Source organism: Bombus pyrosoma, linkage group LG16, assembly GCF_014825855.1.
Source record: "Bombus pyrosoma isolate SC7728 linkage group LG16, ASM1482585v1, whole genome shotgun sequence".
Taxonomy (NCBI): Eukaryota; Metazoa; Arthropoda; class Insecta; order Hymenoptera; family Apidae; genus Bombus; species Bombus pyrosoma.
This window is the reverse complement of record NC_057785.1, coordinates 4,702,712-4,727,167: the sequence shown is the minus strand read 5'-3', so window position 1 is coordinate 4,727,167 and position 24,456 is coordinate 4,702,712. Positions and strand designations below refer to the sequence as shown.

General features: G+C 36.1%; 2 protein-coding genes across 6 annotated transcripts; one reads left to right on the top strand and one right to left on the bottom strand.

Moving 5' to 3' along the window:
• The first annotated feature begins 836 nt into the window (after window positions 1-836).
• LOC122576472 (E3 ubiquitin-protein ligase MIB2) lies at window positions 837-7,058 on the top strand. 2 transcript variants are annotated; one of them, XM_043746826.1, is made up of 11 exons: window positions 837-1,162; window positions 1,448-1,896; window positions 1,974-2,089; window positions 2,356-2,957; window positions 3,013-3,181; window positions 3,259-3,526; window positions 3,612-3,923; window positions 4,001-4,364; window positions 4,540-4,751; window positions 4,831-5,072; window positions 5,311-7,058. In XM_043746826.1, the coding sequence occupies exons 2-11, from the start codon at window positions 1,466-1,468 to the stop codon at window positions 5,622-5,624; spliced, it is 3,030 nt and encodes a 1,009-aa protein (XP_043602761.1). In that variant the 5' UTR covers window positions 837-1,162; window positions 1,448-1,465; the 3' UTR covers window positions 5,625-7,058. The 2 variants fall into 2 exon arrangements, with proteins under 2 accessions (XP_043602761.1, XP_043602762.1); XM_043746827.1 differs by lacking the exon at window positions 837-1,162 and adding an exon at window positions 1,176-1,371.
• Window positions 7,050-24,456, bottom strand: LOC122576473 (midnolin homolog). Of its 4 annotated transcripts, none has more exons than XM_043746829.1 (6): window positions 23,781-24,456; window positions 22,860-23,660; window positions 16,601-16,688; window positions 10,694-11,758; window positions 9,956-10,295; window positions 7,050-9,356 (listed from the first exon to the last, which is right to left on the bottom strand). In XM_043746829.1, the coding sequence occupies exons 2-6, from the start codon at window positions 23,345-23,347 to the stop codon at window positions 9,100-9,102; spliced, it is 2,238 nt and encodes a 745-aa protein (XP_043602764.1). In that variant the 5' UTR covers window positions 23,348-23,660; window positions 23,781-24,456; the 3' UTR covers window positions 7,050-9,099. The 4 variants fall into 4 exon arrangements, with proteins under 4 accessions (XP_043602764.1, XP_043602765.1, XP_043602763.1 ...); XM_043746830.1 differs by having other exon boundaries at window positions 23,858-24,456; XM_043746828.1 differs by having other exon boundaries at window positions 22,860-24,456.

Genomic DNA, 24,456 nt, shown 5'->3' with positions numbered 1-24,456 from the left:
AAGAAAAATCTTTGTACTCCTTTTACATATAATTTCTTATCTTTAATAAAATTCGAGTTATATTTAATCTCATTAATTAATTAAGAAGATTTAATAGTAAGAAATTATCCATATACCCGTTTTTATTTACTTGTCTTTGATTAAATATTTAAATTCGTTATCTGTAAAAGATCACCTGTGGTATAGAATATTTTTGAAGAATATTTAGAGAATAAATCATGTAATAGGTCTGACGAGTAACAAACACGAAAAAGTAGCGAAATTCGCCCTAAATAATTCTTCGAATTTGATAGGAAAAAAAGGAATTATTTTTAATGTCGTTAATTAATTAATCAATTTAATAGAATAAAATTATGAGTATCGTGTATAATGAGTGCTATCCTTTGGATATTTTATATACTTTTTTATATCATATACATTTTGTGTTCCTGGCAATTTTAAATTTACTGTAAATATATAAAAGTACGCAGTCTACTTTATGCAAATTTAAATTTTTATGAACATGAAAAAGGAAATAGAACCTTAGAAGAGATTTGTTTTACTCGCTGAATATTACAACAAATACTCTACTTCGGATATTTTATATATTTTTTGTATATTATATGCGTTTTATGCATGTTCGCAATTTCAAATTTCCTATAAATGCATAAGAATCCATAATCTAGTTTATGCAAATTAAAATTTTTAGAAACACAACTAAAGAAGTAGAACCTAAGAAGAGATTTGTTCCCTTTCGTAAACATTATAACGAATGCCATGCTTTAAATATTTTATACATTTTTTTACATTTCTCATAAATACATAAAAATACGTAGACATCTTTCAAAAAATCTTACATTTGGTATGCCACAGATATAGTTTAGAAAAAATGCCTGTCTCGCTAGTTTTCCATTAGCCTCAGCGATCACTCGAAAGAGGCGCCTTCGACTAGCCCCCAAGTTATGAGGTTACGATCGTTGACACGGACGCAGATTGATATCGAAATGAACCTTCGTGGTTCTTGCTAATGATGTTGTCAAATACGAGAAATCGTCGCCGAGTTCTTTCGTACGCGTTCGTCTCGTTGCATTTACTCGCTATTCGAGATTCACCAAGCTACGTGAAAAATCGCACGCGTGCATATGATTCGTAAAATATATTGTACTAGGTTTGACCGTTTCAGGTACGTGCGTATGCTTGCAACCCGAATGTATACGATTTCCAATTGTTTCCTTCCTTTTTCAAAAACATGCAATTAATCTTATTGCAATGACACACTGGAATTTTCCATGCACCGAGCGAAGTTTCCTATACAAATGAATAAATAGCGATTCCTTTCATAAGTTTTTACTCTCTAAAAAATTTGAGTAATGACATATATAAGTTTAAAAAGTATGGTAAAAAAATATGAGTTGCATTCTGAACAATAATAAATTTAAATTAATGTACACATTAATGTCACATATAGTATCACGTGTACTTGGAGATGTTAGAAGTTGGCTTGAGGGTAGTTCGTGGACAGGATTGGAAGTGGGATGACCAAGATGGTGGAGAAGGTCATGCAGGAACAGTCGTTGAAATTGGCAAACCTCCCTCCTGTGGCAACTCTGCTTCCAGTCCAAATCCATCAGATAGGACACCAGATAAAACTGTTATTGTTCAATGGGACCATGGATCCAGAAGCAATTATAGAATTGGATACCAGGGAGCTTATGACCTTCTGGTATTCGATAATGCAGCCACAGGAGTTAAGCATGCAAATATCATATGTGATGGATGTAAAAGACATGGGATAATTGGTATTAGATGGAAATGCATGCAATGTTGCGACTATGATTTATGTACTCAGTGCTACATGGCTGAAGTGCATGATCTAAGCCATTGTTTTGAAAGATATCAAACAGCCAACTCTGTGGGGTAAGTTTTTTCAAGATTACATTCTTATTTGATTAGATATACAAGCCACCTTATAAACTTAATTATCTGATTTGTAGAGTTCAATTGAATCCCAGAGAAGGCTGCACCAAGATTCCTTTAAAAGGAATATTTATAGGGGCCAAAGTTATTCGCGGTCCTGATTGGGAATGGGGAAATCAAGATGGAGGAAGAGGTATCACATATTTATGCTTATAACTACATTGTGAATGTTTATGCACTGTTAGGAAATTTGAAAGTGCAAAGATACACAGTAACATGCAGAAATATATAAAATATTCAAAGCATGATATTCATTATGATATTCAGTACCTAAATCGGTTTTCTTCCTAGATTCCATTTTTCTAATTATCTTTGTAAAAATATAAATTTGCATAAATATGTATTCATAACAACATTGTGATAAGGAAATCTTAGATACACAATATATTTGGCATTTAGGAAAAACTGGCAGAGTCATGGATATACGTGGATGGGATAATGAAAGTAGTCGTTCAGTGGCCACTGTATCATGGTCTAAAGGCAGCACAAACGTTTACCGACTCGGGTACAAGGGTTGTGTAGATTTATGTTATGTGGAGGAAGCTATGGCTGGCACATACTATAAGGAGCACCTCCCGCTCCTTGGGCAACCGATAATGACCGTACCTGACAATGGAGCCAACGTAACCCCGACAAGGAATGGTGTTCCTTTTGCTGTATCTAGTCCACGCCACTCAACTTTCAACGTTGGGGACAAAATAAAAGTATTGGTTGCAGTAGAGACGCTCAAAGAGATGCAAGAAGGTCACGGTGGTTGGAATCCACGCATGGCCGAGTATATAGGAAAGATCGGCAGAGTTCACCGTATCACAGATAAGGGAGATGTACGTGTACAATTTGAGGGATGTAACAACAGATGGACGTTTCACCCGGGCGCATTAACAAAAGTCACCAGCAAAGACAGTTTTTCTTTAGGCGACATAGTTAGAGTGAAAACCGACTTATCCGCTGTTAAACTCTATCAACGAGGTCACGGAGAATGGATAGACGTGATGAAAAATGTAAGTTTATCGATTTTCTAATAGTCATTAAAGTTTACAGTAAGAATATTTGTAGGCTCTGGGAAAAACCGGGAAAGTAATCAAAATATATTCTGACGGAGATTTAAGAGTAGCTTTAGATGGTCATACATGGACGTTCAATCCTTTAAGCGTCACATCCGTTCCTCCTGGAACTGAAACTGTTGCTTTACAGGATGAAGTGAATAAAAGTCGAGATTGGACAGGTACACTTCTATTGATCACAGATTATTTAAATATATGCGTATGTATAAGTATTGTCAATTTATTATTGCTTATATAGCTGAAGGTGTGGACACAGAGGTTGAAAAATTATTAAGAGATGCAGCCAGAGGTGAGGCTGGAGTCTCTGCAGTTCAAGAATTTCTCAAAAAGTATCCTGGTAGAGTAGATGCGAGAGCTGGCGGCCCAGGAGGTGGTAAAAAGACCTGTCTTCAAGTGGCGGCTCATCAAGGGCAAAAGGATCTCTGTATTCTTCTCCTGGATGCTGGAGCTTCTTTACGAGCTGTAGACGAGGACGGAGACACGCCTCTTCACTATGCTGCTTTCGGGTTTGTTCCGAAATCAATTCAATTTAAAATAATCATATAAATTTAAAAATTATATTTTTAAGAGTTTTCTTGTTTCATATCATAGCAATCAACCGGAAATAATGGAGCTACTTCTATCACGTGGCGCAGCAATTAACGCTGTGAACAATGGGAAATGTAGCGCGCTGCACGTTGCCGTGAACAAACAACACGCTCAGTGTGTTAAAGTATTATTACGTCACCATTGCGACGTTAATCTGCAAGACTCGTACGGAGATACGGCATTGCACGATGCCATCGGGAAAGATGCTCTGGATATAATCGATGCTCTTTGTTCGTGCGATAGGGTGGATTTCACCTTGAGAAACAAACGAGGCTTCAATGTGTTACATCATGCTGCCTTGAAGGGTAATGCTCAGTAAGTATACTCGATTTTTCGGCAACGAATCTTCTGGAGACTTAATCACGAAGGTATACGTGCATCCTTTGGTACAGTGCAACAGAAAGATTAGTGGCACGAGCAAGACATCTTGTAGATGTTAAAAAAGAAGATGGTTTTGCGGCATTGCACCTTGCAGCTTTGAACGGCCATAAAGACGTAGCCGCCATGCTTCTTTCTCCGACTGGTGGAAATGCGAAAGTAGATTTGCGGAACAATCGCCGACAGACCCCTTTGCATCTTGCTACTTCGCAAGGACATTGGGCTTTAGTGGAATTTCTTGTGCATCATAATGCTGACATTGCTAGCACGGATGCAGATGGAGATACGGTGCTACATATTGCTATAGTGAAGTGTCCCAATCAGAGTAACGTGGTTCCTACGCCTGAAAGTTGTCGGGATTCTCCCCTTATCTACGCGGTATGTTATGTTTCCTAGATTAATAATTATTAATAAGTTTCCCACTATCTATTTAAATTCTATAGATTATTAATTATTAATTATTAATAAATGTCTCACAATCCATTATTATTTGATTTTTTCTTTTCTAATTTTCTTCTTATTAGTTACATTATTCGAATAATGCTTACTGTAGATATGGCAAAATTTGGCTCGCCAAGGCGCAAAGACAGAACTCGCGTTAGCTTGTTTCCTAGTAAGTGTGGACAGGAGTTGTACACTACTGAAACATGTGAAGAACTCAAAGAACAAGACACCATTGGATCTTCTCGAAGCTGATTGCCAATTAGCCCCGCATACCGACTTGCTACGGTGTTACCAATACCAAAGTCAGAGTACTCAATTAGAGTAAGTAACTTGATGATTGATTATGAGATTGTATAACGCATATACAAATCTAATTTATTTTTACATAAACTTGTTACAGAATAGAAAATACTCCTGCTTCTCAGCCTTCCATATATCAGATAGACACAGCGTTACAATCGGAAGTAGTGCGTGGAACGAGAAAGTGTATTCCAGGTTCTGGTGACGCTTCTGAATGTCACAGTTGCTTAGGTATAGTGACAAACGCGATGAAAGATGGAAATAGATTTAATCCGGGCAGCAGTGTTGTTATCAACTGTGCACAATGTGGTCATGGAATTGCCAAAACGAAAGCTAATCAAGGTATTCTGTATAAATATTATCTTCAACTCATTAAGGATCAAGTAATATGCGTATATAGCTTATCATAATGTTATATTAACTTCAATTTCTTTAAATTTCATAAAATTGTAGAATTCAGGTAGAGGAAACACCATAATGCTAAAAAATAGATAATAAATAAATAAATTTAAAAAATAATAATGATATGTTCTATATTCCTATAAAAATTATTAATTTACTATTTTGCGATTTGTTATAGATGGCCAAGCAACGGGAGATATTCCTTTGACGAAACAGGAAGAGAATGTGAAAGATAATTCATTGGATGAGAGGAAGAAGGAAGAGGATCATCAGGGTAAGGAAAGAGAGAAAGATAAGGATTTAGAACGTTTGCGTTATTTGGAAACAAGAGTGGCCGATCTGGAGGAAGCTAATATGTGTAGCATTTGCATGGAACGCCGTCGAAATGTCGCCTTCTTATGTGGTCATGGGGCCTGCGAGCATTGCGCTGCTCCTTTAAAAACCTGTCACATGTGTCGCAAAGTTATTACGAAAAAGATTAATTTGTATTAGACAATCAAGTTGGAAACGTTTGTTCGCCCTCTAGACTATTTTGCTTCCTAATATTCGTACGTTAAATACGCGATATTATTGGCATGTAAAATGAAATACTGAATTACAACTGCCAAAATATACAATATCCCCTTTTTTAAATAGAATATGTTTAATCAAGTCTCCATAACCGCACCAATGTTGTGCCATAAATAAAAATAAAATTTGGAAGTCATGTGGGTGAGTGTCACATTTACAATTTTTTCTTGTCGAATTTGTAGTTATTTTCAACAAAATAATCACGTGCTTCTCTTTCTCGGATTACAAACGACACTTTGCCCGTTGTTTCCCGTCCATTTTTTATCATTAGTTAAAAATAAGCATTTTGTAAAAACCTCCTTCTTCTGTACTATAGATATGGAATCAAACCATCATTGAGCATTCCAAAAAGTTCATAAAAATAGGATACATATCCTCTACACTTCTGATGAATATTTTGGGATTCTCTTTTTTGTTAATAATACATATTTGACTGAATAACAACATAACGCCATTAAGTATAATGGAGATTCATGTAAATGAACTTGCAAATTTTCATACATATCGTAAATACTTTTCCATAATATACAATGTATATTATTATTAATTGTAGAGAGTATGTACTGTTTCTATTATTTTGTATGTAATGTTGATGTGACATTAGTAGTAGTATGAAAATTTAGTACACACACACATACACACACACACACACATTATATATATATAATTTTATATATATATATAAAAGTGGATATCAAAGGATATTGCTTCTAGCCAAAATTAATATAAAAAATTATACTTATTAATTTATAAAGTCCTTTTGTGATTATATGAATAATAAAGTGAGAATAATAAAGATTAATCGACAAAGGTAACTGTCCATTGTAAAACATGTGCCACTAATAGTATTGAATCGAACAAATCGTTTTATAGAACAGAAGTATATTGATAATATTTATACGAAAAAATCCTCTCAAAGAATGTGCGATACTATTGCTAAAGTTGGAATATCATTACCTCTGATTAAACTATAGTGGTCCAAGCGCTGAACTCCTTAGATATATAACCATAAAAATATACCATTGTACCAATTATATATTTTACAGATTTCTTCAAAGAAACGACACAATTTCTATATTATCATTGCATTTTAGAAATTTAATTTGGGACTTTACAGCTGACATAACATTTGTATTAATAATTCAATTTACTAAAAAAGAAAACAATAATTTTCCTTCTCTCTTCTTTTATAATAATAGTTGTATTGTCACGAAGTCTGTGTTGCGCGTAACTACAATTCATTATATTATATGAACTATGATAGCGTAGCTTTTTAAGCGTCGATAATAAATTTCTACAATTTTACGTGATTCAAGACATTATTTAAATAAACAATTTCAAAATGAGTAACTTTAATCAATTTAATATTTTTCTTCTTCAAGGCGTTTCTTAAATCATATTTATATATAGTCTTACAAACTAAAACGAAACATATATTTCCAAAAAACACGTTTTAACTTAGAAATTAATAATAATCAATATAATAAATGTAGAACAAAACAGCATCGGCGATTCCTTTCCTTTTTTTTCTTTACACAGGCAATAAACAATGATAACAATAATAACAAACATTCAACAAATGATGCCACATTCAAACAAGACTTAAAGATGGACTTCGTTCATTTTTTTTCTTAGTTTAGCAAGCAATCTTATTTATTTTGGTACTCGATAAAATTCAATAATCATATGTTACAATATTGAGCCAGTTTTTAAAACTGTAGCGATAGTAATGATAATAATATAATAATAGTAATATTTTTTTCTCCTAAGTAACTTAAACGCAATACGCTATTCTTTATCAGATAATATTATATTATTTAGTACCTAGTAAAACTTAAATGAATTCTGGCCGGAGCCATGCGATAGGATTATCTAATTCTAACTATAGGACCATTTATCCACGTGCTTCGAGTTCTTTCTTCCTTTTCTTCCTTTCTTGTTTGTCGAGAGCGATGATATTTATGACGATACTTGAACAGTGTAAGCAATCAAGCTTACGAGTCGATATTTTCAAGTTAAAAATCCAGTCTATTCTCGTTTTTTTATATTCATCAGAACTGATATGAAATTATCGAAGTATGAACTAGTTGATCCACATTATACGTTAGATTTTATGAATACGTTAACTACGAGGAATCGATGTCACTTTCCAAAGATACTTTTCTATTCCACAGAGACATATAAATCAGAGAAAGAACATTTTTTTCATTGTATGTTGAACTATTTCTAGCTATTCGTAGATAACGAGAAGTTTCTATGAATACGCGAGTGACATCATATAAAGTGCACTTCTTGCATAAAGGTATATTTTGATACGGTTCAACCAGTTCATCGACAGACGTAAATATGTTTTTGCCGAGAGAAAAAAAAAAGAGAAAGAATTCTTCCTTCTTCTTGCACTAAGTTCCAAAGTTCTCGTGTTATTATGAGTAAACAGTTGTAACATTGCTTTTGTAACAGTCTTCCTTGCAATTCGTGAAAGTATGTGAGTTTAAAATTGTCTACTCGTGTCTACTAAATTTGAGTATACGCCGATGCCGACAGGAATTAGTAATCAATGATCAAAGTGACGACCTTTTCTTTTTACTCCCCTAGATATCTATCGACAAAATTTTTCTAGCGAATTATTTTTCTTTCCCTTTTTCCATAGAGAATTCCACAGCTCCATTCGTTTGTCGATTTTCTCTGTATGTGCTGGTCGCACTGTCAAGTGCAATTATTGTCAGCTATGATCAAGTCCTGAGTAATAGCCAAAACAATTCTTTAATTACTTTTTATCTCTTTCATCTCTAATAAATATAGCGTCAAACTTTCCAGCGGAGACGTACACATGATTTCTGTGAAACTTCTATTTAATAATTTCTATACCGTGCCTAACATTGCACGTCCTTCCATTATACAATATTGCTAAGTTTTTTCTTTCGTTCGAGTTTCGCCATTGACAGGATTCTTTTAAAAGTTCAAACATTTCGATAGCATATTTGGACTGGAGGTACGTGTATTATAGGCAATACTGAAAATTATGCATGTAGAATGTCACACGTGCACAACTATAACATACAGCTTTTTCCAACGGTCTTTCACTTTTTGTTGTAGCATTTCATTTATACCACGAAGATGACCACGGTACTTCCAATCCGTCCAATCCGTCATTTTGAACGCATTTAAAATAACTCTAGATATTTCATCTTTTTTTCTCTGTCGCGTAAACAAAAAGAGTAAACTTTCGCTAATGTGTTACGTGTGTTGAAACGGAAATTCTCCCTGGCGAAAGGAAGCGTATGCGCGGTGAGAAGTGATAGTTTTGCCCACTTATCCTTGAATAAATCAGTGCGCTAGTTAAAAACTGAATTTGCATTATACAATTACTACTCTTCGTATTGATCGATTGACAGGTTCAAGCTACGACCGGTTCAGGACTGCAAGGTTGCAGCTCGGGTTCGTTTTGAGGTTCTGTTGTATTTGTGGTGGCGGTACTGGCCGTGTTTGGATCATGATTTGGATCTGGATCTGGTGTTACCGCCGCCCACTGTGTGGTATATGGTGCAGCTCCTGCCTGTCTTCTGGCTTTTCTCTTTGCACGTCGTTGTTCCATCACTAAGCGCAAACGTCTCATCTTTCCCTTAGTTGCTTCATTCTCCTTTGACAGTTCCTCTATAATTATAAATAATAAAGTTACAGATCTACTTTTCCTTAATGTGTTATAGTCGATTTGTTTACCCTTTGAGTGTTTAGTAAAATAATTAGATATAGTTGAGAAAGATGTTAATTTTTCTTAGTATACAATTATTTTTAATATTTTTGAATTAATATTTTTAAATATAGAATTTATGTTTTAATTTCTCTTAGACAAACGAATCAGTAAGTATTTCTTGGTATTAAGTTTCTGAGGTCACACTTTTGCTGAGAAACAACAAAGATTATACACAGATGGAATTATGGATTTATAATTTAATAATTTTATTAATTTTCATTTTAATAATGAAATTATTGAACAAAATTGTATTATTGCAAGATGTCAGGACAAAGTTTATAATTTATGCTAGTAAATGTTTAAACCTTATTTGATAACCCAATATTTCATTGTTTACATATTTCTCTTTCCTTAGTTTAATAGTAAGATTTCTATAAAATATCTTTGCATGAAATACAGATAGCAAGGAACTAAAAATTCATGCGCTTCTGCATATTTCATATGTCCATATTACATATGGATTAAACACTCAAAGGGTTTAGCTGGATTTCTAGAGTACCAGTAGAGTAACCAGGATTGGAGGAATCATGACAACCAATAATGGGTGTTGGGGCACCATTTATAGTGGTTGTCGTTCCAGTTGAGGACGGAGAAGTTGAAGACTGCTGGCGATTGCTAGAGTGCCTGTGATGGTGCCTATAATGACCTGCAGTAGCAGCTGGTGTGGCACATAGCAAATCATTAAGAATGTGAATGATGGTACTTATATCTCTTTTAGGACGCCCGTGTCTGTCTTGAAGAGCTGGATTTAAGGTCCCACTAAATGTACCAGAGTATACACCCTTTCCATGATGATGCATACTCTCTATTATTGCACCTTGTCTGCGTCTTGCATTTTCCTATGTCCCAAAAATTGTATGTAGTTATTCACTGCATTAATAATTTAATAAAAAATATTAATATTAATTTCACTGTGTGTTTCACATTACTTAGAATTTACACTGTATGCATTCGATTACAAAAAGACCATAGAATCACAAAGATAGAAAGAAAAATTGATATTCTTCTAATCACAAAATAAACAAAGCAAGAAGAAAACACATTTAAGAACCTAAGAGAGCCTCTAAAAAACGCGCTTTACAATATACTTTTATATATTTATTATTATTTAAAAAAACACAAAGACGTTTGGCGGTTTATTTTTTCACATCTCTTAAGATCTTAACAAACACACAGCGCTAACGTATATACGAAATAATGGTACACAGGGGGAACTGGCATCGGTAACAATGTATACCTCTGCGAGGTCGACCCGCGAGGTGAGTACCTCAGAGGAGAGCTGCTTAAGTTTCTGCGTCAAGTTACGAGAAGCTTCAGCTAGCGCCCTGGTGTCTAAGGTTGCAGCCTTGGAATTCTGCTCAGCCAACGAAGAGGTAGGACTCTGAGGACTAGCATCCCCATCCACAGCATTACTCCTGGTGGAATCTGTACTGTTAGCGGATTGTTGGCCATGGTGGTGAGCGGTGCAGAGTTTCTTTCTTGGCGGGGTTATGTCATAGGGCACTGATTCCATGCATCCATGTCCAGTAGAGGTAGATTGTTGTAGGTGGTCCACGGAAGATGAAGAGGAGGAAGGTTGAGAATTGTTGGGCGAATTGATGGATTTGTTTCTTGAGTGGTGGTGATGATGATGGTGGTGATGGTGGTGGTGGTGGTGATTGTGGTGATGGTGGTGATGATGATGGTATAGAAGGCAAGATTGACAAGCATTGGAGTTCCCATTGGGTGACACTGAGCCGTGGCTGCTGCTAGTTCGAGCGGCTGGCGCTTGGCTAGCACAGAAGGACGAATGTGGTGAACTCGGCGAGTAAGAGGATGAGGATGAGACTGAGGAGGCAGTTGTGGTGCGGCTTGAACAGACTGGACTGGTTGTCGTAGTGGCTGTCGAGAGGCTGGTACTGCAGCTAGCTGCTGCGTGTAACGCCGAAGCCAGACTGCTTATCAAAGAAGATGTCCTCGCAGCCGCAGCTCCATTTTGTAACTTAGCAGAGGCGCTGCTGGTCGAACGCGCAGCTAATACAGTGGACCGCCTACTTTGCAGGGAAGTTGATACGTGGCTAGTGGGTAAATTAGACCCGTTCGAATTATTTCCACCGATAGTTAACCCAGTGGTATTGCTGGTCGCCTGATTGGCCGTTGGCGAAGCCGGAGTTACTGTAGATAGTTGTAGCTGTATCAGCATCATGTGATCCCCTAGTCGCATTGTGAGATTCAGGGGAGCCTTGCCGGACAGAAAATCGTTCACCTGAGAATCGTTCAAGCTCTCCAACGCTTGCATCACGCTCTGCTCCGGTCGTTGTGCCTGAAAATATATAATATATCTTAATCAGAATCTAGCGCACAATTCAATTTTTATTAATTCATCCCAGTCCATTAATCTAGGAACGAAATTGCGATATACGGACAGTTATTTCCATTGTCACAATATTGTCGGATAACCTAATACATACTTCTTACAGAAAGAAAAAAACTGACTAGAAATATAAGACAGCCGATAAAAATGCGTGACACGATTCGATCAAGTGTTTACCGCTAAACGGCGTTTAAATACTTTTACAGGATAAAAGGCAACAGTCGGAGAGCCGAGATGGAAGCCGTACACGACCAAGAACTCATTGCAGATTAGCCAATTCCATTCTACCAATTTTATGGCTCCGGTATTAGCAGTCAAACATCTGAATCAGTCGCTTTCTACATCCTATTGTATAACTATCAACAAACAACTTTGATCTTATAGATCAAAAAATCTTTTACATAATATAATTTGGTAACCTAATATATTTTTTTTCTTTGAGTATACTGGCTTTTTTCGAGCGGTTATACGCTCTTTTGCACGAGTCCAACTATTGAAAAATCGTGGCAGAATTGAAAGGGACCACTGGTAAAGTGTCCTACGAAGTGAAATACCAATATCTCATAACGTTGGTATCGCCTATTCATTCAGGCAAAAGATGAGGTTGAATCGATGAGCTCACGACAAGAGATGGAAACGCGAGAAGACCTGCAGAAGAGAGGAAACCTCGCGGAACCGAGGCTCAGACCCTAGACGGCACAGCTAGGCATCCCCCGGTACACCTAACGGACTTCCTTTCACTGACGGTCATCGTATATTCGGTAATTCGATTTACATTCGTTTTACGGGAAATCTGAACTTCGATGAATGGACCCTGCGTCATAATGTTTCTTTCTTTCTCCGAAACTTCCACAAAACTTTCCAGTTCCCATTAGTTCGAAACTGATCAAATAAAACGGATTAATACTATATCAATAATTTTTTAACCAATTAGATTCAATTAGCGAATCATTTAGTAATTATTCAATTTATATATTTAATCATCTCCATTCTTTATTTTTTTCCATAATTATTACTAGTAATTTTATAAAATAGATAGCTTTCATGTTTCAACTATAAAAGATTCACGAATTATTACTAGAGGATCGCAGGGATTCCCATGGATTCTCGTTGCAATTACCACAGGTCAGAGAACCCCTGTCAATGCCACGGAGCACTGTGAGTGCCGCAACGACCGTCGACGAAGCCAGTGGCGCCACACTCGAAGCGCAACCTGCTATCAAGCCAGGGCGTACAGCATGAATCGTAAATACCCGTGTGTCTGACGCCTCTCCGCCGGAGTCTGGTTCTACCCCACCATGCGTTGTGTTACTCAGGCATGTCTGCGGTGGTGGTGAGTCGTATCGCAGGATAAGGAAAAAGTATTTACACTTCGAAAAGAGAACTTTGGGTTGCAACAACCGATGGTAGGGGTATCGTTACACGAGGAACGCTTACGATTTATGATTTACGCACCACGTGTCAACCAGAGATACTGCCAGAAATTCTTAATACGACATAAATGACAGATTACGTTAATACCAGCGTCCCCAGTTGTAAAGTCCGCACTTTACACGTGTAGATAGATCTTAACCGCTTTTGAATGCGTCTTATGTAGAATCTATCAAAAGATGATATATTACTGAGCAATGCTACATTGTAATCAATTGTTGAATATTGGGTTGTTCTTAAAGTTCGTAGTGATTATATAAATGCTACTTCTAATTTGAATACTAAAGAGAACTGAGGAGAAATATCGAGGATCGTTAATAAAACAGGTTTCTGTTTTTAGCAAGATAGTATTGAACATCATATACCTAAAAAATTTTGAATCGTAGCTGAAACATTCTGTTCTATCCATCAGTCACTGAATATAGTACATCTTCATTATTATTTATCCTAGTCTTTACAAACTTATTAGAGCGACATAAACAAAAAATAAAATATTGTAAAAGCTTGCGAAAGCTATTCAAAGAAATTCTACATAAATGTTTCTTTATTTTCACTATGAACTTTTTAAACAACCTAATATTTTGAACCTCACAAAGCAACTGGAATATGGTTGCTTTCCCCTAACCTTGAGAATTTGCCTTTCCTTTGGTACATGTTTGAACCATCTGGAGATGGCAACTAAAATAGGTACTCTCACTCTTACGACTTTCCAAAACACTCATCCAGAATTTCTCTACAATATGGTATAGACTTTAACAAAGGAGATTCATTTTATAACATTCTGCGTTCCAAGTATCACATTGCGGTTAGACTATCGGTGACTGGAAGATAAAAAGTCGCGTCGCGATGCGACCTTATGACTCTTCTTTCTATCTCATTGAAAGAAACGAAGGAAGAACAAATATGACATCATCGCATTCTTACGGTTTTCGTTATTCAAAGCGATACAATTTGGTTTAAGACATGACAGTGTGATCAGTTGTCTTCACCCTCGCTTAACAATGTCTGCGATTATTAAATTGAGCCAGCAGCAGAAACGATACATTAACCTGGTCCTAGCGCACTGTCCAATTATCATTTAACGCCCTTTGGATATGTTCTTTTGGAAATAACGCGGAAACGTCAGAGAAGCTCTGCTTTGTTCTGCAGAATTTCCACGGTCGATCAATAAAACTTCTCCACTAGCCAAGTAGATATTACCGGAGTCGCCTATCAAACTTTCAACCCGTCTAAAGAAGTCTCATTTCAGTACTACTATGCAGGAGTCTGTAACGAGTACGGCTATACATACGTTCTTACATTTCGTGATCGATATCGCCTTTCATTCTCTAGCTCAGGAGTCCACACATGTATACATATATTCTCCCACGTTATTAATTTTCACTAAAACACGAATATAATCTATTTGGTGAATACAACGTTTTTAATTTCAGAGGTTGAGAACCCTCAATACATAGCACCGGTTTTTTTTCAAATAAAGGTCAAGAACCACCGCTACGTGCTCATGAATGAACAGTTAACGTAGTACTACGTTTTTACAGGTGCAACCATACAGAGCTATGTTCCTCCATACTTCTAGAGAGCCAATATATACGAGGAATACCATATATGGTATTCTATAGACAAAGAATGCTACATATATAAGAACAAAACTACAATGGCTACAAAAATTACTTATAAACACCCTTATTTTCCAATGAAGCGTTTGCTTATCAGGTTCCACATTTTATTCTCACAGTATTAAATTTTTGTAATCAAATGAAAATAATATACAAATAACATGAAATTTAATACACTTGAACTTAATGAATTAGCATATAAATACTATAATTAATACAATGGTGTGCAAATACCTTTTGTAGTCATTATATGTATACAAAGAATAAATATTGGATCGGTCGAAAATTTCATAGCGTTTCTGTCATGAATTTTTATCAAATAATAAAACGTTCGAGCAAATACTAAAAAGAAAACGTATTAATGTTTTAAAATGTTTTATACGATACATATAATACACACATAAGAGTGTTTTTTCGGGTTGAAGTTACAGATGAGAAAATTGAATTCTAGATAGATCTTTCTTCATTTCTGACTACCAATTTTCTAAACAACCTAATGTAAGGTGCGTGTCGATCCGAAGAACCAGAGGAGAGCCGATTAGGCTGGCCAACTATGTTGTGCGAAACCGGCGTATGTCTCGCCCCGTTTCTTCGTAACCACCCACGAAAGAACGTCGGGCGCGTATAGAGTCACTGTAGCAGTGATCGTGGTCGCGAAGCATAGCTACACACATATACATACTCTACACACGAGTATACTTTAAAATTGACTGCGGGTGACCGAGACTCGAGCGGGCGGTCCCCTTGACAGCCATGCGAACGAGTCTCGGTCGCGATAAGGACCCGTGTGCCAGCGCTGTTGCCAGTGCCTCGAGCACAGGCCTAGAGAGACTATTTCAATGAGAGAGAAAGACCGTGTATCCTTTGTGTATGCGCGTGCACTCGGTGTATGCACGGGCCAGCTTCGTTTTTATTGATTCAAACCGAATAACCTAGCGGAGATGGTTAGCTTGATTCTTCTGATTTCGTTCTCATGGAAGATCGACCAAAGAAAATCTAAAGAGCCTTCTTCTTCTTTTCACGAATGTGGGATGATGTTGGGAATAGGAAGGTAGAACTGTAAGATGCATGAACAATTATGTGGAAATCATATAAAATACAGGATTGAGTAAATGGTTTAACGTTATAGAATAATCAAATTGCAGTAAGATAAAAATAAAGATTCTGGTTTGGAAGTACTGCTCAGTTATAAAAAGGAATAATTACAGAAACTTTGTGACCAATGGAAATACCTCTAAGGTGTCACGACAATAGAAGGATGGTACAAGATGAACGAAGAAAAGTATGACGCAATAATACTGGAAAATAAAGCACTGACGATACGGTGGCCGAGAAACCAAGTGACCCAATGATACACGAACCAAGTTAACGGCGTTTATCCGGATCACAATTCCACACATGTTTTCTGTCTTTTGTGGGAAATCTTCTTCTATGAATTCTTCGTAGAGCGAAAAATAAGCAACATTTTAAAAAAAAAATCCCATGAGATTCGACTTTTGTTCAGAAATAATCTAATACAGCTTAGACCCTAAAGCTTACTCTTCCATTCGTAATTGACAATAGTAGTGATCAATAATCCATTTATTTCATAGAAACTATGCTTTATGATCTTTTGAGACCATAATTACTTTCTGCATTAAAAAAAGAAGGAATTGAATTTACATTAAGATAACAAGTTGGTCTATAGTAATTTAGGTAGTTTTATTAGGTTTTTATCGCCAAAAATATGCAATTGACTTACCAATAGGCCGGTTTCCACGCTCGGCAGCAGCGTAAGCCGACTGCCATCTTGTAAACGATTTTCCTCTAGCGTTCCCTCACGCAATTGTCTGAAACACACAAATCTCCAGTTAAATTTGTCATTGAAACTTTACGCTAATGAAATCAGTGCCAAAATTGTTATACATTAAGGGTAACATATAAATATCACAAAATATTTTTATTCAGAAAATTAACATTCAATATTTTAGCCCATTAGAAAAAAAACATTTAATAAATTTAACTGTATTGTTCATAAATTGACATTTATATCTTATGGTATATATTATATTTATATATTATAAAGAAGAATGATTAATAAAATATTAATTATTTTTATCTGTGTTTTACTTCAATACCGAGTGGACGTTCTTTGTTTTTATCTAATCCACCAAATCCTTAATATTATCTTATGGAGACACTTCAATTTAAAAATAACATTATAATTATTGTGACTTGATCCTGGTAGTTTAGCAGTCCCAATTCTCACAAATAAAATGTGTTATAAAGTGGAAAATCACGAAAAATGAACACTCTCGTTTTTCCCCTTAATCTCCATATGTTGTTTTGCAATACATTGCCTGATAATTGCAGGCAATTCCAACACTGAGGCGTTACCCTTATCGCAGACAGTATGATGCAGTCATTTTTACTATTGTGACCTCTCATAACTAACTTTATCTCTGCCCATGGTCAAAGTTATATTTCATCGAAAACTGCCTGTAAGAACATATCGCTAATTACATGTAATTACTGTCATAGAAACATCTATTTATTTTTTATGTAAGATCTACGAATAAGCAAATGTGTAATCAATTACGATAATCAGTAGAAACTTCAATACCACGCAAAATTACATAAATTGTAGGCGTCAATGCTTTAAAAACCTCTGTGACATTAGCGTTAGTCATCATGCTTAAAGTAAGGGACAAGAAAATGATAACACAGCGGCAAAATCCGAGAGATTAAACAATACGATAAGTTGCTCTATCGCCACAACAGACATCGAATGAAGCCGCAAATAGCATATAGGGAATTGATATCGACTGGCAATGTCGCGAGCCGCAAGAATCACTGTGCAACTCCTTCCGCAAAATGTTTATACCTATAACACATTATTCCTATATTTCGTATAATTAGAATTGGAATTTTCCATGATTATATATAAAATTTCATAATTATATTTCATAATTAACTACATATATATATATATATTATATATATGCACATATATATAATATATATATATATAAAATCTAGCTTAACCTATAATCTTTACAAAAAATATATATATATTAAACATTATAGGTTAAGCTAGATTATATACTGTAGAATAAGCTATAATTAGAATATTGATGACTCATTTCTATTGCAGATAACGTACAAAAGAAAGATATAGAAATTTGCCTCATTCGTTCATTAAAACACACCTTGTAACATGCGCAGGTGTCTAAGTATCTATTAACACTTAGGCCCTCCAACTAGTATTATTGAATTATAGATGACTATAATAATCTTATGTTAGATTACGAAAATTTAGGATATTTCATTTTATATAGAGATTTATATAGAGACAGATCAATAATAAAATTAAATTAAGTTAAAAATTTCAAAATTAAGTAATCTAGTCCAACCACAGTTAATTCCTAACCTAACCACATTTTCACTTTTTGAATGAACTGAATTGAAGTTGAATTGTAGGATTTTTGTTTCCAGTTATGTTCTCAGATGGAAATGAGATAGATTTAGGGAATTTGTTAAGACTTAACCGACAACGAAGACCAGGTCAACGTTACGCCATTGTTACGTCCAGAAGCGGCACCGGGATTATACAATGCAGGCTAACGCCCGATTGAAATTTATTAGCTATGCTTCTTCTAATAAGGAGATAGATTGTTCGTAAGACGTGTTTCCAAGCAGCGTTCCTTATTATCGTTATAACATGGCGAAACGTATGTATTTACGTTCGAAAGTATTAACTAGTCACTGAAATGATTGCGAAAATACCAACATTCCTTCGTCAGCGTTCGTATAATTGACTTCAATTCTGCAAATGCATATACATTCCACGAACTCGTTCGGTACTACCTCCGCAAAGAATCCACTATCAATTAGAGAGACTTAAGGCAAACCTCAATTTTTTTAAATATACTTTAGAGTTTGGAGGATCCAAATATCAAAGCCTAAGGTTCATCTTCATACTGCGATTAGATTATTCCTTATATGTTACACAAGTTGTGTTAAGAATTATACCTGCAACCTTCTGCACAATAATTTGACTAATAATATTGGCGAATCGACAAGTTACAAATTGTAGGTTACGTATTTATGTTAACAATTTCCCAATTTTACACCAAATAAGATAATCAGGGAGAAACTAAACAACGGGAAACTGTTTCGTTATCAAACTCGTTACTACTGTGCAAAATAAATTTATTGGCGTTAATAACCTGAAACTTGTAACTTGTAAAATTTCGTTAATAATAATTAGACCGAGGAGTTTTATGTACTTATAGGAAATTTGAAAGTGCAAAATTGCACAAAATGCACATAATATGAAAAAATATATAAAACACCTAAAGTATACTGCTTTCTATAATACTTGGTAAGTAAAGCAATTTTTACCGAGATTATACTTTCTTAATTATATTCTCAGATATGAATTTATATAAAAATATGCAATCTAATAGTAATATTAATTCAATTATGCAAGATCTAGCATGCATTCTTAAATAAATAAAAAAGGATTTCATATTCATAAATTGATTTAGAGTAGAGACATCTATCGATCGATCGGCATTGAAAGAGGAAGTATGAGGGTGGCGGATATTCGCGACCCTGGCGCCACTTGCGCGGACTCCAACGGGCTTAACGGTTTTTCTGAAGATCCTGGTAAGATCAAGTCTTTGACCTGTATACGTTTCTACGATCATCTATACAATAAGTATGTACCCTTTTTTTCAAAAACTATTACTATTATTGAAGCCCCAAAAACCTAAACTTATTCTTTCATGAAAACCAGGTATCAATTCTTTTATTTGAATTCTAACTGACAAAGTACTGGAACGTACATATTTGAAACAATGAGCATATGACTGGGAGGAAGTTTTACGACATAGATACGTTTTCTGAGAAGCTTTATCGGTTTTGGATGAGTTTACAAAAAACAGAATCGAATTGTTTGTTTGAATGGATAAGCATACACAGACGGTTGCAATTCGCATGATAAATAAGTCGTTCATAGGATAAAGTGGATAACACCACTATTTAAAAATTTTGAGATTTTAATATCAAAGTATTTGATTGATGCTTTAGATTGCAAATTTTTATACATTATATTTTTGGGAATATGATCAAAAACCCAGACTCGATAGACAATTGTTGTACCTACCAAATGTTATACAAAGAACTATATTTTAGATATCTTATATATTTTCTCATATTATGTGTATTTTGTGCAAATTTTTTGTAGATACATAAAAATCTACAGTTTATTTATCAATTTTCAATTTGTGTAATTTATCAATTTTCTCTAATTTGTGTTTAGTGACGTTAACTGCTTTGACAAATAAGCGGTTCAAATAATAAATGCAGCATCCACAATGATCAGCAATGTATATACATAAAATATAGTTAGAAAAATCAAATGAGCTATATTTTCAGTATGGACCTCTATGAATGAAAAAGAGAAAAGCTACGTGAATGGCGCTAAGAATAAACTACGTCTAAATTCGAACATATATAAATACATAAAGTAAAGGAATACTAAGAACATTCTTATCGCTAATGTGATAAATATTGTTTTCTCCTTGGTTACTCTCTAAGGTCATGAAACCTATTTGTAATGATAGCGTTGTCCATTATCATTTCTCTTATTAATTACAAAATCGCAATTAATTACACATTTCTTTTATAGTAACGGTAAAAAATTCTTAAATGAATAGTAGTCGATGATAAAAATAATTGGATGGAAAAGTTTACTCCTTGTTTGTGCAACGAGGATGAGTAACAGGTATGAGATTCTCGATGACACATGCTTAATCGTGGCACAAAACGGTTAAGGTAAGGTTGCATTACACCTTGTTTTTTACGTGATCCAAGTCGCAACCAGAAGATATATGTATTATCTTTTAGATAGAAAATCTATTCACAAACTTAAAAATAATATTATTTGTGATAAAGATTATGAATCTTCAACAACCATATGGGACAAAAACACAAGAAAATTTGTAAAATGATGAAAAGCAAATTTGATGAAAAGAGGAGTACACGAGCCCTAACCAATTTTGACAGTTTCACAGGGAAAATAACGCTAATGCGGGCAAATTAAAATCGTCGGTCCACTCTGTATTTAATGCGATACGCATGAACTGAAGATGCAGTAGAATGAAACAAAAAGAGACAAATAGGACGCACACGGCAAACGGGCTAACAATGTGCACGTGTCGCATTTACACCGACGGAAGAAGCGAGAGAGCACACACATTAACTACGTAGCAAGGAACCGGCGTGAGCTACCTGCGCCTGAAACTGGCCTGGCAGGCACAAGGGAACAAATAGCGATGGGTATTCGTTTCTCATCGATGCAACTCTTGAAAAAGACACGATACTTTCTTTGGAAACGCTCAATTGTTTTACACGCAATTACATGTTATATGTAATTTTACTGTTCTCCTCACACCTTCCTTATATATATATATTAGAAATCTTTATTCATAATAAATGTGGAATATACAAAGCAATACCAAAATCAAATATTTAAGTAGTATCTATACTTTAGTAATATTTATTGAAATATATATATATATACCTGAAGAGAACAAGATTAAAATCAGGGAATTTCCAAAACTTACATCTTGTAAGCTACTAACTCAATACAAGTTCTCAATTATTCAGTAATTTAAATTCGAATTTACAATATATGACTTTTCAAAGCCCTTTGTGATTTCCTAGAGTTAGAGATGCAACTGAAGAAAAAATTTAACGACAATTGCTATATAAAATCGAGATGCGAGAAATGGAAAAAAAAGGGGAGAGGCAACTCAAGAAGAGGAATAAACAGAAAGAGAGAAAATTCCAGCGATATGTTGCGTACGGGAATAGCCAATCCTGTCGTCTTTTCCATCCGACTGTTTCTCTTTCTTCTTCTACCTCTCACTGCAGAGGGCTGTCACCGTTCCACTTTACGAGAACGCGATTCCCGAGATATTCTACCTACTACACCACCTCCACCTCCTCCTACTTCGAGTCTATGGTATGCCAACCTTCCTCTCCACCATGTTTCTCTTGCGTGCTTGCACGAAGGAGGAGGATCAGTCCGAGCGGCGGCCCCCACGACGCCTACGAGTATTATGCCCACTCTCTCTTTTTCGTTCAGAGCATCAATGCTGTTTTCGTTCTTCCTCTCGCACTTTTCAACCAACAATATCGTGTGCAGTAGTGTGCATACGTTCACCTACCATTTCTTTCCTTTTTCTTTTCTTTTTCCTATGAGGGGTCGTCTACACCTAATTTTCTCTTCGAAATCAAATCGTGAGAAAAATTACCCAAAATCAATCGTTTGCTCCATTGATTTATCGGTTATTTCAAATCATGTGATCCGAATATTTCTTGTATTATATTAAATAGAATATATAATATTCTATCAATTTATAATTAATATAACGTTTAGACCTATTATTTATGACAAACAGGTCACGATTCAAAACGATAGTAACACGTATTATGTGTACATACAATACTGCCTTGGTAACTGGTCAGCTATCAAGGGAGGAGTCTACATGAATAAAAAAAAAATTCTGCCTCAGCGTGAAATGAACAGAGACACAGGCACTGATACCCGATACCTATCTCAAGATATAGAGATTCTCTCTTGCAACAATTTACTTAAGGACGGTTAAATACCCAACACGCAAAAAAATGAAAGTTGTACGCGTGCAAAAGAAACGAAAGAGATAAATGTATAATGCTGAAGCTTCCCTTTACAAAGGCGCAAGGACTAGTGGGGATAGTTACGGTCAATTACCAAAGTAAACTTTCAGCTGGTTAACAAAGTAGTATGTACTTTACATATGCTACTACCTCTAGAAGCCAAACTGATCACCTCCATTGCGCTCAACCACCTAGTTACCAAAAAACAAAACATCAATCGCATACTCTGTTATTAAAATTACAAAATTCTCCAAAAATCATTTTGACTTCTGGGACTCTTACATGCACGTATACTCTTTCGATATACGAACCTCTCCCGATGTAGTAAACAAATACGTTCCTTTGCGACCTTCAACCTCTTCGAGATGATCTTCTTGAGGTTCTCGACGGTGTCCGTCCGGTCGACCGTAAGGTCGAATTGCCCACCGGTAGTCGGCGTGATGCTGATGGTAATTTCGTCGGGCTCGAGGACGGTGGCAGCGACGCAGCCACACCCCGGCTGCGGTGGCGGCGGCGGCGTAGAGGAGGCGGACGACGACAACGATGACGACGAAGACGATGAGGAGTTCGTAGGGAGTGGAGAAGTGGAGCCAGCCCTTATCGCGCCTTGACCGCAATATTCTGTTGACTGGTCGCTCTGCATCGTCGTAGAATACGTGGAAGAGGTGGTGGCTGTGCCTGACGACGCAGACGAAGAAGCGGTGATGTCGTCAGTGTCCCGTTGGGTCTTCGATCTCTCGTCGTTCTCACTGTTGCCCATCGCCGTCACGTCCGACGGCGGACCCGTACTACCGTCCATTCTGCCACGGTAACTAACGATACTGGTGGAACCGTATCACCAACTTACGCGCACCTAGCTCGTTCCAACCCACGTTCTCGCGTCCCGACTACTATGTAATGTGTATCATGCACCCGCACCTGCACCTGTGTCTCCCGGCGTCCTAGCTGTCCGAGACACACTCGTCCGCGTCGCACAACCGCAGTGTCGCCGAAGGTCCGGCCACAGTGTCTTCGGGAACGCGCACGCCACGAGGAACGACGAGGCGAAATACCAATCAACGTAGGGAGAGACGAGGATGGGAAGGGAGAGACGAACTGAGGTGGAGACCAATCTGAGAAAAAAGAAAAGGAAATTTATGAGATCCTTGAAATATCGTATATAGGACTTGTGATTATATAGGTATGTATAATTCTATATAGGGATCCCTAGGAATTAAAAAAAGTTTTCTTACTAGGTGGTATTTTAGTACATCGGTACTGGGAATTGTTCTTAGGAATTGTTGGACACATATATGATAAGGTTCTGTACTTTTGATCCGTTTTTGTATAACATAGATATGCCCTGCGCTGCCTGATTCTTTGTTCTTATCGCGCACACACATATACACATCTGCACTAAAGAGAAATTCCGTGTACAAACCCTGTGACCAGCCACTAGCAACTGAATAGCCAAAAGCCCAGACTTTTGCTAGCTTCCCAGACCGGGCCTAGCTTTTCCAACCGATCAACGGTCAACTAACATAGCAGCGCCATTCCGGAGAATGTACGAACGTCCCCAGAGCGGGATATTTGAATGGGGAAAGATGTTTAATTTGTTGTTCATGCTTAAAGAATTTATTTAATCCATTAACGCATTGACTGCCATGTGAATGTTATGTATTATGCTTTAAAAGTCGCAGTAGATTGCGGTATATTATATTATAACATTGAATTTTTGCAAAATATTATATTGTATTTGCGCACCTTTTTTCTGACAATGTTATCTAATAATAAGTCATTTGTATTGTTGAAAATTAGTTAATCCATGAAATTTATCTCATTTTAATCATTCTAAAAAATATGATGGGTTACCGATAACCGCCATGACAGTCAAAGTGTAAGGTACTAAGCAATATCTTGTCAAATAAA